General features: G+C 34.8%; 1 protein-coding gene across 2 annotated transcripts; it reads right to left on the reverse strand.

Annotated features, from left to right (window-relative positions):
* Window positions 1-19: 19 nt before the first annotated feature.
* On the reverse strand, window positions 20-12,256 carry LOC143460630 (triacylglycerol hydrolase DDHD2-like). Of its 2 annotated transcripts, none has more exons than XM_076958219.1 (18): window positions 12,065-12,256; window positions 11,854-11,973; window positions 10,847-11,425; window positions 10,571-10,758; window positions 8,179-8,286; window positions 7,939-8,047; window positions 7,269-7,358; window positions 4,750-4,891; window positions 4,476-4,684; window positions 4,119-4,378; window positions 3,488-3,673; window positions 3,151-3,301; window positions 2,145-2,233; window positions 1,833-1,935; window positions 1,490-1,620; window positions 1,302-1,380; window positions 818-962; window positions 20-443 (listed from the first exon to the last, which is right to left on the reverse strand). In XM_076958219.1, exons 1-18 carry the CDS (start codon window positions 12,180-12,182, stop codon window positions 302-304), a joined length of 2,949 nt encoding a protein of 982 aa, XP_076814334.1. In that variant the 5' UTR covers window positions 12,183-12,256; the 3' UTR covers window positions 20-301. The 2 variants fall into 2 exon arrangements, with proteins under 2 accessions (XP_076814334.1, XP_076814333.1); XM_076958218.1 differs by having other exon boundaries at window positions 7,939-8,059.
* Window positions 12,257-13,206: the final 950 nt, after the last annotated feature.

A 13,206-nucleotide genomic window follows, 5' to 3' on the forward strand; every position in this document is an offset into this window, starting at 1 on the left:
AAATGTACAAGCCACACAATTTCTATTAACCAGTCTGGTTTATTTATTCTTTTCAGTTATTTCATCAACGATCACTGAGACTTCATAGTTGTTGGAATTAATTTTATGTAACAGATGCAAGCCTTTTGAAGTTATGGCACAAACATATTTAAAAATTCATTAATATACGATATATGTAAATTCTATAATTAGAACATAAAATGAAACTTATATACATATTGCCACCACAAAATTGCTCTTCTAGCAAGCCCGCACAAATAATGATAGAAACAATATAACTCAAATAACTATTGCATCGTGTTTATGATTTCTGACTGTAAGAAGAAGAAACGCCAGTGGTTGGAGCTACACGCAAAGCTTGTTTTGACAACTGGTTGTCTGACAGAACACCAATTGCCCCATAGATTTCCTTCATCATCAGCAAAACTGTATCTTCGCTATTCCTACAAAAAATAGTTTCTGTTGTCAGCATTCACATATCTTCATTTATTTATCATTGTCGCATACAACAGTGGTTCCCAACCGCCAGTCCGCGTAATTTTTTTGCCGGTCCGCAAACTATCTTGCTTGCTGCCTAGCTAGTATTGATATGAAATCATAAGTATTGATATGAAATCATAAGCATTGCAAAGTTTGTTACTCCCTGTAAAACTGGCGTATCTCGCCTTCGTTGATACAGTAAAGTCGTAAATGCAACGAACAAACTTTGGCTAACAAAAAGATTACACATATCTGTTCTATTCACTACGAGCTTGATTTATTTCCAGAAATGTGTGTTAAAAATTTGGTCCACTTACTGATACATACTAGAACTTACCAGTAGCACAAGTGACTTTGAAATGCAAATAAATAGTCGTTGAAACTTTCCAAGGGTCTCTCTTGAAGAACATAGTCAATTCTTTTACCATCATTCAACTTTCCAAAACCCATATCTTCCAGTATAGAATCGGAAGCTGCAGACGCTGAATGAAAACGGAATCATTGATATGGCCGCCCACATAACTCCAAATTAATATGATCAACACGGGCCAAAATCAAAAGTATCAGAATAACACCAAAGGCATAATTGTAAATTGCTTTCATGGATATATTTAGATCATTTTGAACCTACCCTGGTACTGATATTATTGTATTAATTTTTATTGATAAAAATGCATCCCCATCGATATCTTACTTAAAAGGGTCACATGATATACAGATATGTTTAAAAAATCGGTTTTAACAATTTAATTTAATTTTAAAGTAATAATTTGTAGGCAGTCATCTTAGAAGTTGCAACAAAGTTTTATCATGAATGGAACCTGTTTCATCGGCATCAACAGTATGACTTTGTTGTTCACTAATTATTTGCTCTGTCATACTTTTTACCTCTTCCTCGACCTGAAAATAACCATCAAATAAGAGCATTAATTGTCTTTCTGTCCATGTAACCTTAAATAAACTGGAAACACATGTATTGTTGCACGATAACGATATTTCAAAAACTCACTTCAGCGTTTTGCTGTGCTTGACTCCAGTGAGACTGCGCAAACTTTTGCATACTACCAATGGCTAACCGCACAGACCTCATAATACCTTGTTTCAGTTCCTGACCCATTCGACCCAGGCTCTCCTTTAGTTCTGCAAATCAAAAACTAAAACTAATCAGTCATTAAAGATATAACTAAAAATCAAGGAGGCATATTACACGGTTCTAACCAGGTTATTTGTTTGTATTTTTAGTGAGGAGCTGAGTTGCATGAACATAACAACAGAGATGACACAGTGCAGAAATTAACATCATAAGTAATCATAACTAACCAACAATTTTATTGTTTCAACCTTTCACTAACCAAGATGCAGGCGTTTTCTTCCCTTATAATGAGGAACCTGTACTGGTTTCAAGTTGCATTCTGGATTAATGAGGGGTTCTATTCTGTAAGCTACAGGATCAAACTGCAATATATTATAAATTTTTTTGGGCTTGCATAATACCTAATAAGGATGTGTAATATCTACTACACACACCTCAAAGTGAATGTCAAAACTTGATTAAATTATGTAACAAAGATAAAGATTAGTGGTTTGAAATACTGGTAAACAATTTCTCTTAATACCTACTGGTATTTGCCTTTAGCTTAAAGTTAATGACGTAAATTACTCACAGGATGAAAAACGTTGATGAAGTTTTGACAGGTTGGAAGAAAGAAGTCTTCACCAAGTTCAGCAATACCTCTAACAGTGAGGAACATGCCTATTCAAACAAAACCGGAAATAAAGAGGCCGTCAAACAGGGAAAACTAAGATCTCTGTGATTTTGTTGGAGTCTTACATAGGGCTTTAGAAAACCTGTTTAGACCAATCAGAAGGCAGCATGGTTGGTGTTATTTTCTAGTCTGGGAATTACCCTAGCAGTCAGCGTGCTTTAATGTCCTAGGTCACGTACAGAATTAGGCTAAAATTGGGTTTTTAAACCAAAAATTCTGGTGTAGATTTTGTGATTCTGCACACTGGATGCGATTGCGTCACCAAACAGCAACACAGTCGCATGGCATGGTCAACCACACACATTCGCAGTTGTCTGCATGTTGAATGTATCAATAATTAATCGTATTCACAGGTGATGATAACTACGTTAAGCGACACAAGGATTTGGCCAACAAACCTGATACTGTAATGCAATCGAAATGTCAAGTCTCACAATTAGCTAGCCAACTTTCATTTTCCAGTTTAGCTACAAGCTTGTGCATTTGTTACCTTATCATCATATACTTAGACTACGTGGACCAAACTGAAATCCATGTGTTTGGCAACTTAGTTACTCAATAAAAGCCTGTAACGCCATCTTTCAACTTATATAACTTCATCTAGTACAGTTCTATGTTGTCTTAAGAATTACTATCCCAAGCATGACAAATGACCAACTACATTGTTTGAATTATATTGTGGTGTGAAAAAACAAACATGTTTGTTCCTGTGCGATTGCTGGTAAATGCGCTGACGTGCCCAATGATGTTTAGTGTACAGAGAAAATTGTATTCATTGAAACACAGACTGCTAAAGTTAGGTCAGATGATATTTTTCGTGTGAATCGCATCCAGTGTGCAGGCACACTACTGGTATATAGGTTAGCATGGTTTCATTTATGTTTTACAATTACAAAATTACAACCTATAGGTGATCCTAATGCGAACAGAACTTGAGGAGAGAAGTCCAGCTTAGGATAGCATACAGCTGGTTGGCCCGTTCCACTGTCAAACTGTTGGAAATCAACATGCACGTTGGTAGCAAAGGATAAGAAGTTGCCAGCGTCGAATTCCTCCTATATGTATGATATGTAAAGCAAAAGGTTGAACACATTTATGAAAAATGGGTACCACAATAAAATGCAGGTAACTGAAAAGAACACTCACACTTAGGCAACTCTTAAGATCAAGATCACAGTGTTTTGGTTTGAATTGACCATGGCCAATGACCTAAGAATAACAAGTTTCACGGAATGTTTTACCTCTGCTTTGGAAGGGATACTTTGTGTATTATCTTCCTTCAGTGCAGCAAAGACACTTTGCTGTATTTGTTCTTGCTCTTGATAATTTTTCTCCTTCTCTTGCTTTTGTTTAAGGAAGCTCAATAGTTTTTTCCTTGGCCCTAATGGCAACCCAATATCTTTAAAATCACTCTCAGTGCACATGACCTGCAAGTAAAATACATGATCAAATAATATTATGAGTGAGTATTATATTACATTGAAACCTCAATTGACATAGTTTACGGACCAGTTACGCTCGTTTTTGGTTAAAATATGGGATTAGCATGCCTAATTGACCTACCAATGCAGACCTAGAGCCCTTTGTGTCAGTTTGATTGGCCCACACTTTCAATCAGAAATTACCTTTAGCAAAGATATCACCAAATTGGAAAAATGTACCCCAACAATAGTTCAACAAGAGGGTGCAATCTCAAAGATGTCATAATACAAAAAAGTTCATATTCTTTGATTGTGCCTAAAGTACTGCCTAGGGAGTCCCCAAGCCTTTTCAAATTCAAAAATAGTGAAAACATGAAGCATCAAGTAATGTTGGGCAAACTCATAAAACTGATTGAAATAAACATATTTAAAAAATATAATTGGCACAAACCAGTGCATCCATGTCAATCTGTTCTGCCTCAAAGTTTTGTTGGAAGCTCTCAAGGTTTAACTTCTGCAGTAAGCTTTCCAAAGTAATGACTTCCTCTTTATCATGTGATGCTTGTGAAATTTCTATGGCTCCGTTACTTTGCTTAGGTAGGTCAGACGAGGACTGAGAAAAGGAGGTGTCAAAAGACTCATTTTGTGGAATATTTTTGCTGTTGTCTGATGTGGTTTGGTGACTTAACAAATCAAACAATATCAATGAACCTAAAAAGCAATTGCGAAAAATCATTCTTTCATTTCCTTCAGAAAAATCAAATCATGACTTGTCAATAACAACCATGGTAGGCTATCATATGCTTACCAAGACTATGCCCAATCAATGACACACGTCCTGAAAACGTGGGATTTCTTGTCAAAAATCTGTCATATAAAGCATTTATCTCATTGCCAACAGTTTCTGCAATAGTTTGACAATACACCGGACTAGAGTAGAACAATATATCCAATAATGTTTCATTTGTAAAATGGCGCAATCTTGAAATACTAGGTAGTGTCAAATGACGAATGTTCCTGAAAAACAGATCAACTTTAAGACTACTGAGCATAAAACGTCAACACTAAACGAAATTCCACACCTGTCAACTCCCGTAGCATCTCCATGAAGAGCTTGATGCCAGTGCACAGGTAAGAATTCTATTCTTTTAGCCTTTTTAGACTCCGCAGCATCTTTGAAGTGGGACTGTAACAGCTTTAAGTGAATTGATCTAAAGTCGTCCACTTTAAATAAAGTAAAACACAGTCAACTTACTGTACAATGTTTCCAGTACTGACAATCACTCTTTAATTATGAAAAGAGAATACTAAAATTTTCCAAATTTATGTCAAGTTAAAAAAGTACAGGTGACATAAACTAATCTCTGTTCTATGTTCGCCAAAAAAAACTTATAAATAAGAGTTATCACACCTGTTACCCTGCTGTTAGCTTGACTTTGTTTGGGGTGATGTCATTGAAAATTTTATCTTTGTAATCCAACAACAATTAAAACATGATGTAGTAACTAGTAAGAGCTGTCAGACTGGCAATTTTTTTAGGAAACTTTTGCAAGTGACTGCACAACAACAGCCAAATTAAAGTTCAATTGCATGGTTGTAATTTGTAAAATTAGCTTCTAAGTGTTGAGGATGTGTTAAAAGACGCAATTTATTTTCGCATCTAGGGATTGGTCAATCAGAACCCAAACCCGAGTAGGTTTGCCGAATATCACCTGTGTGAAACATTCGGGTGAACACGAATACTTACAATAGCGAACCCGAATATAATATTACTTATAAATGTATTGACTTAGAAAAGAACTGATGATCTATTTTCCTGGCTAAGCTAAACTGGATTCAACATGTCTCAGTAGTTTAATTTTTGTTCCTTCCAAGTCCACACAACAGTCAAACTAAAGTTGTCAACTATGCTGCAGGAAAACAGGCAGATAAAACAAAGCTTCGAAATTTGAAATACTTATGTATATTGACAGATTAATCTCTACTATTACAGTAAAGAGCTTTCACTATACAGTAGAAAACACTATAAAAAAATCTTCAAATTGTATCTGTCATAAATGATGACGATATACAATAAACTTTCACTATCTTGGCGTTATCATGTATGTAGGTGTGTGTGTCTTGCTGTGTTGCGTTATTTATGCGTCCATTTAGAACTGCTCATCAAGCTGTTTTTAAAAATACACTAGCCTAATGTAGTTACTATGTACAAAAATACACCATTCAGCAAATACTGTTATGTAGTTACGTATTTGATTAAGTTTTTTTTGAAGTAAAGGAGAAATTTGCTTTTTAATACAAATGAAATAGGTAATAGCAAACTGCTAATTCCATACTTCCAATAATATTGTGGGAAAAATCCTTCAGATGTTAAACCTAAAACATGACAGATAGAAATCATGTTTTCATGTTACTATATTCTCGAATACAGTGACTTTCGCTTTAACAACTTCAGGGCAAATGCCAAAATTGCACATGCAGCAGGATTTGCAATACAAGTACCAGTATGGAGTACCATCAAAGAACCAAAATACTTCTTTGAAACAGTACCAATAGTGGTTCTCCCTGACACAAGTACCTTTTTTGCAAAGTACTGGGACCGTTACCGACGTTACTTTTATACTACCGACTGATCAGCTCTGAATATAAGCGTTACATTTAGCTAAAAATTAGCCAAGAAAACGGTTTACGTCTAGACCATGTGTATGGTAGGTGAAATATGTTGCCTAACAATAAAAGGACTATTATGTTAAAGATCAACAAACAAGGCCTTTGGACTATGAGCACCAATCAAACAGTATAGGGGGAGTCGCATAAGGATTCACTTTGTGAAATTTTCATTATGGACAAATCAATAAAAATATACAAATTTGTTCAATATTAAGACACAAAGCAGATCAGTGATTTCAGTGTTAGTAATTGCTTTCGATGTCATGCACCACCTATGTAAGCAGTACAAATCGCAACAAATCGTTCTTTTAAAACTAAAATAAAGGTCGCCTACTACTTCGCTTCATTGTTGACAAAAACGAGTTTTGCTTTGCAATTTGGGGATATACAAATTCGATTGCTACCACAAATTCACGCATACCTGAAATAACTATCAGCAGTATAAATATATTAACTGTGTTCAAGAAATATCACCGCAAACAAACATTGTAACTCTAGGTGGGGAAAAATGTACCAATGTAGGTTTTCTAACTAGCCCAATCAACAACTGATGAAAAAAAATGCTGCATTAATGCACACTACCATACTCATGCCCAATAAGATCACAAGTACAGAATTTCTGCAGTACCTAAACCGATTAAAGGACATGGTATTTAACGGACACCATGGTGCTGTTTGCATACAAATAACTCATACTTGAAAATAACTGCAGAATTCTAAGGGTTAATTGTAAGATCTGTTTTAAGCAACTTTTTCGGTAGCAAGGTTCAGAGAAGACAGCTTGCTTAATTCAGCCTAAAGAAACACAATCCAATATATTTTCCGTGATATTTGTTCCATAATAAATTGTGAGCTTCAGATTACAGAATTCCAAAAAGTCAAGATTGTATTGCTAGTCTGTACTTATTTATATAAAATTTTAAAAACCTACCACATTCAACGATGCTGCGTGAACGAAGATCACACACAGGTCCAACCCCATGGCAGACAAAAATAATATGATCAGGTAAACCACTTTCACCTAGAAAATTTTGAGACAAAAAACACATTTAAGAAAATAGTTTTACTGCAAGGTTGATACACATCAAAAATAATAAATACATAGTAGGCCCATTTAATTGAATTAAAATAAAATAAATAATACAGTACAATAAAGCGTTTTTGTAAAAAGAAATCTCAGCATACTTTTCACAAAAAAGTACACAATTAAAGCTTGTTAACTTCACTTTGTTCAACTTTCAACTTTAGATAACTCCAAGTAACTTCACCAACCCCAGTAGGTTGTCCATTAAAATGCACATAATAAATGCTAACTCAAAGTTCATTAACTTAGATTGTGTATATGGTGCTCACAGCATAATAACAATAATTAGCATGATGCAAGCATGCTTTGAAAATGGGCTGACATGTTAACTTTTTAACCAGGGTCCTTCCACACACGTTTTCTGCCAGCTTTACCCACTTCTAACACTTCAGAAAGTAATTTAATATGTCCCATCCAAGTTCCAACATTATCCCTATGAACTTCAACATTACATTGCAAATATGCAGTCAAAGTATATGTTACATTATTATTTTTAAAGAGGCACATAACAACCTACTTTCGGGGATTTCTTTTGCGAAGTCAGTAGAATAAATTCCTCGTTTCACTATTTTGGTTTGTGGCTGATTTTCATGTGTACTGCCAAAACCATCTTTATGGGGCACAGGCTGTATGAAAAACTTAATTAATATAAATTACTTGTTAAACTTAAGTAATTGCTTTAATCTAAATTTTTTAAATCATATAAATATATACCAACAATATGAAATTTGCATTGCAATAAAAACAGTTTTATTACCTGAAAATGAACTATCAGTTGAGGATTATGAACTATTACAGCTTCACCATGTGGGAGTTCAATACGTTTATGCCACAAACCATTCTTCACAATATTTTGATATTCTTTCTGTTTCATTACAAAAATACATGATTCAAGAGTACAGCACAATTGTGGTTAAGTTTAAAGTGTGTGGCAAGTACTTGTCAATAGTTTTACTAGTGAAAAGACTTGTACTAATATGTAGTGGTTAAGTTAAGTTATTGCCATTATAAATAAGTGACAAAAAACGCCAATTCATCACTTAATTATGACGAGGATGGCGGTTCTTATTACATTACAATACAAGAAACAATAGGGATGATTCAGGTATTTGGATCAAATATGAAAAGAATGTTTCCCGTGACAGACATGAAAAGAGTAACAGGTACAACCATAGCTTAACTTTATAACAGGGAACATTTTGCGTTAAATAAGCCTTAGAAACCAAATTACCATTGGTGTATTTGTATTGTTTAATGTCAATGCTAACCTACAGTAAAGTTCAATCTTGGCTGTTGGTGCTAGCTTTGTCCGATATCGGTAACTGTGGTAAAAACAACAGTGGTTTACTAGTTTATATGCTGCCATCAGGATAAATGGACCTTCATGTATAAGGTTTCCATGTTGTGATTTAACTTGAGGTTAATATAAAGACTTTGTTCATCAATAAAATTAGTCCCTAAGATTTTATTAGCAGTGTGTGCATAAAAAAGAAACATTGAGAGCTGGAAGTTGGCAGCAAAGCTAAATTAAATACATACAACTAAAAATAAGCAAAAATTATCTTAAAGAAAATTGTTTTCAAGAGGATACCAAGTTAATGGTCGGATCGCGCAAAACCAATGAAAAGTATTTCAAAAATTTTTATTTCATTCATTAACCCTAATCCACTCCTCATAACTTCCGATTCTATGCGGATACAAGAAAAGGGCACATTCTTGTGTCCATAACAGCACCTGACTACTTTTCACTTGAATATAAAGCAACGAGATAAGCCGTCGCCTTGTAATGACGTGGTATCAACATGTTCTGTTACTTTGCTGTTGTTTTTTCTTTGCCACTTAAACATTTTGCCATACTTTCTCTAAAATAAAACCTTCTCTTTCAACAGTGGTCTTATTCTTAGAAGTTGTATTGACAAAACTGGATTTTCTTTGTGATAACTGCGCGACATACATTACGGATGAGCTTGTTTCGACCATGGCCCGATGTGAGGGTAAGCATGAAAATGCCATACTTTCACAACCAATCAGTGTTGCTTAAGAATAACTGAAAATCAGAGAGACGAATTTCATCTGCAGTTCATCCTCACAGTGTTCTTCATCTGCACTAGATTTTTTTCTATATGCACTAACTAACGAACGCAATATATTCTTCTTGGGTACATATACGAAATGCTAATTACAGGATTACCAACTGTTTCTGCTCTCTAGTTTGAAACACATTTGTTAATCTTGAACCGCAGTACATTATGGGCAAAAGTTATGAAAAGGCATCGCTCAATGCCAAAGCATTTCTCACATGTGTGCTTACATCAGGTTGGGCCTAGTAAGGAACAAATACAGTGATAGCAGAAAGTTTCAATGTAAAATGTTATTTTCTTGCATGATACGATACTGTCAAATTTTTTATGCTAGCGCTCAATGTTATGTTACTGTTCATTGACATAAGGCAGTCCCACTCCAACTATGTATTTATTTTGTAGTATGAGAAAGTGACCAAGTAAGATTAATTTCATTTTTGTCCCATACTTACTTTTTTAATCACATTCAAACACTTCACAGTTTCGTTTGATTTGGTTGTATCTATGTTTAGGCAATTTAAGGATCAAAAAAACTCTCTAGTGCGTAAGCAAGCAATAGGTGCCCATCAAAAAGCATTAAATAACTTGTTTTCTTTCATTGTAAAATCTATTGTTCTCTAAATAAAAGGGAAATAACTTAAAGTAGCAAATAAATTGTGGTACATTTTATAGTATAATTCTAAATTGTTGTGTTACAATTACTACAACATAGCTTTGCCAAAGGCCATCATCTGCGTTAGGTGGCTGAGGTTAATAGAAAAAAATAGCCAATTTTACACTGATAAGCCTTTATCTATAATAATAATAATAATAATAATATTTAATCATTTTACTTCAAAACATTCAAGTTCCGATTGAAACAGAAAGTTAAAGAAACCACAATAAAAGGGTAGATGAGTCACAATGTGCCTAGTGACTCTAATAAGTGGCTATAAACACAAATTAAAAGGTTCAATACATAGACATCAAACACATCGATAATTGCTATCGACAATATATAGTGCATTAGTGTCATCTTGCACTAAAAAAAGTATTCAACACCTCAATATCACATGCAAGAAATCTTACTTCAAGTTTATCAGCAATTGCTTCCTCATATGGTGAATAAAGGTGTTCATTGTCTGCTTTACAAAACCAAGAGCACCTCCTTACAGTTGAATGTGGTTCTTCCCAGTAAACACTGCAGCGTTCTCTTTGAGCTATACTTACATCATACCGACCGCCATCAGTGATAATCGTATCAGTTGCAGCACTTCCTAAAAATAACCATATTTGAATGCTTGTGTAAGTTTCAAGGCAAAATAAGATGCACTGTAAGCTATAAGTAATGCAACAAAGCGACACCTGTTTGGTAGGCGCTTTCCAAGCTACGCGAGTCTTCATTTGAAAATGGACACCAAAGAATGTTGATTTCAGTAAGTTGCTTGGAATAAAACCAATGGGGGACTACAGGTGGAGCAGTATTTCCTGGCACTGGCATTGACAAATTTGATGAAAATGTTGTTTCATTTACCAGCTTTGGTTGTGGATGTCCCATTGTATGAGGCGGCGGAAAAATCATGCTTTCATGGCCAACATGTTGCATGGTGGATGGGGAGTTGATGGGTAACGTATTCTGTACTATGCTAGTATTAGTTGGAAACATGGCTCTTGGCCTGTGTCCAGCCAATGCTTGGCGAGAATAAGGATTTGCATGTGCAGAATCTAGAGCAGCAGGAGGAGGATGAGGAGGCTCAACTTCATCTACAATGGATGACTGTGATGGATTGATAGATGAATGATTATCTAGCTGAGGCGACAGTCCTGGACTTGAAGGTACAAACAACTGCGGTTCTTGTTGACCAGTTGTTATCGGAACCGAAGGTTTAGACTGCATTACAGAATCCCTTGGCAATGATGTAGGAGCAATACAAGCAAAGGGATCTGAAAGTTTTAGAATGAACTCAATAGCTATTGTCAATGGTTTTCCCAAAACTTAGTTAAAGTCCAAATACTTTCTATCATTAAAATGCCGTAATAAAATAAACTACAGTGAAAGCATTAACTCAACATCTTTGAGTTCGAAACTTTGAGTATACTAAAACTGGGTTTGGACTGGCATGATATCGCTGAGCTTAAAGTGGAAAGACTTTCGTCAGTCCAAGGATAAATATGCCAATGGCAGAATCAAAACATGTCATTTAATCACTTTTGGTACTAATATAATTAACTTCCAACATTTACAGTTTATATATATACTGTATTGAATAACACGCTTAAAGTCTTGAATTCAAAAACAACTTTCAAAGATTATACCCAAATCAAACAAGGCAAACGGATATTTAGATTTTTGGACCATTTTATTATCTTACCAGTCGATAATGAATCAGATTTCTGAGAAAACATGGTGAAAGTGGCTACATTTTCATGATGCTGTCCAATAATATTCACGTTGTCACCCAGAAATGAAGCTTCATCTTCTGCACTTGTATCTAAAGAAATGGTGCATGCTACTGTGGATGTTTAATGTACATGCAAATGAAAAATTGTATACCTTACTTTAGAGCATCATCTAGAACATACCTGAAGAAAATATTGCAGGTGATTGTTCTTGTACTGGCATTAACAGTGCATTTGTAGTGAACTGTATGGTATTAGCAGGAGAAAACAAAGGATTTCCAGGTGCTTTGTCATTGGCCATTATATTTTTTAAATTACCAAAATATTGTTCTCACCACACTATTGGTCTACCTATATCCCTAATTCAAACAATGGTGAAATTATTGCGATGTAGGCAAAACTTGGTGCATTTGAGGAAAGTGGTAGAACGCCATGTGTGTCAATCTAAGGTATGATTTAATTCCTCCAGTGTGATAACTTGCAATAACCAGGGTATCAGAAAACACTATATTCTAATGCAGTGGTTCCCGACCTTTCTACACCGGGGGAACGATAAACATTTTTAAAAAATGTTTACGGACTGGCAACAAAAGATCGTAGTGAATAGAACAGATATGTGTAATCTTTTTGTTAACCAAAGTCTGTAGTTGCGTTTGTGTTATCAATGAAGGCGAGATACGCCAGTTTTACTGCTGTGAATCGGCCAGGCGTAAAATGAGTTTTACAGGGAGTAACAACTTTGCAATGCTTATGAGTTCGTATTAAAACTAGCTTGTTAGAAAGTAAGATACTTTGCGGATCGGCAAAAAAATTACACGGACCGGCGGTTGGAAACCACTGTTCTTATGGCTTTACAGTAGTGAAACAATTGCTACAATCAGTCTGTTGGACGAAATGTGGACATAGATTTTTTTAATGTAAAAACCATATAAATGTCCAAAATTTCACAAATTCTTAAAGTTTGTTTAATAGTTTTGTTTTTTTATAATTTACTTTTTAATTTAGTAAATTCAAAAGCATGAAATCGATTTGAAACAGTTCTCATTAGAAAACCACCCAATCCTAACCTTGCAATACATACTACTAAAGTGTTAATGCCTGGAGGCGAACTTATAATTCTGATTCTTAGACTTATTAAAATGAATTCTTTCAACATTTAACGTCTTCTGGAGAATAGAGGACAAAGAGCTGCGAATTAAGCTTTTAATTAAGTTCAACACAAAGTCAAATACAACTTTTGTAGTGTATTTATTGTCTGGTTAACCGACAGAACTTTATCCGGATATCAGATAGCTTAGTTAAAATAGTCTCGGATAATCGCTTAA

Source organism: Clavelina lepadiformis, chromosome 5 (genome assembly GCF_947623445.1).
Source record: "Clavelina lepadiformis chromosome 5, kaClaLepa1.1, whole genome shotgun sequence".
Lineage (NCBI taxonomy): Eukaryota > Metazoa > Chordata > Ascidiacea > Aplousobranchia > Clavelinidae > Clavelina > Clavelina lepadiformis.

Excerpts from the sequence above, each read along its gene's own strand:
- LOC143460630 (XM_076958218.1), bottom strand. The coding sequence starts at position 12,182 with ATGGCCAATGACAAAGCACCTGGAAATCCTTTGTTTTCTCCTGCTAAT. Across the intron at positions 1,621-1,832 it reads AAGAAAACGCCTGCATCTTG|AACTAAAGGAGAGCCTGGGT; the intron begins GTTAGTGAAAGG and ends TTTGATTTGCAG. Across the intron at positions 1,381-1,489 it reads AAGCACAGCAAAACGCTGAA|GTCGAGGAAGAGGTAAAAAG; the intron begins GTGAGTTTTTGA and ends GGTTATTTTCAG.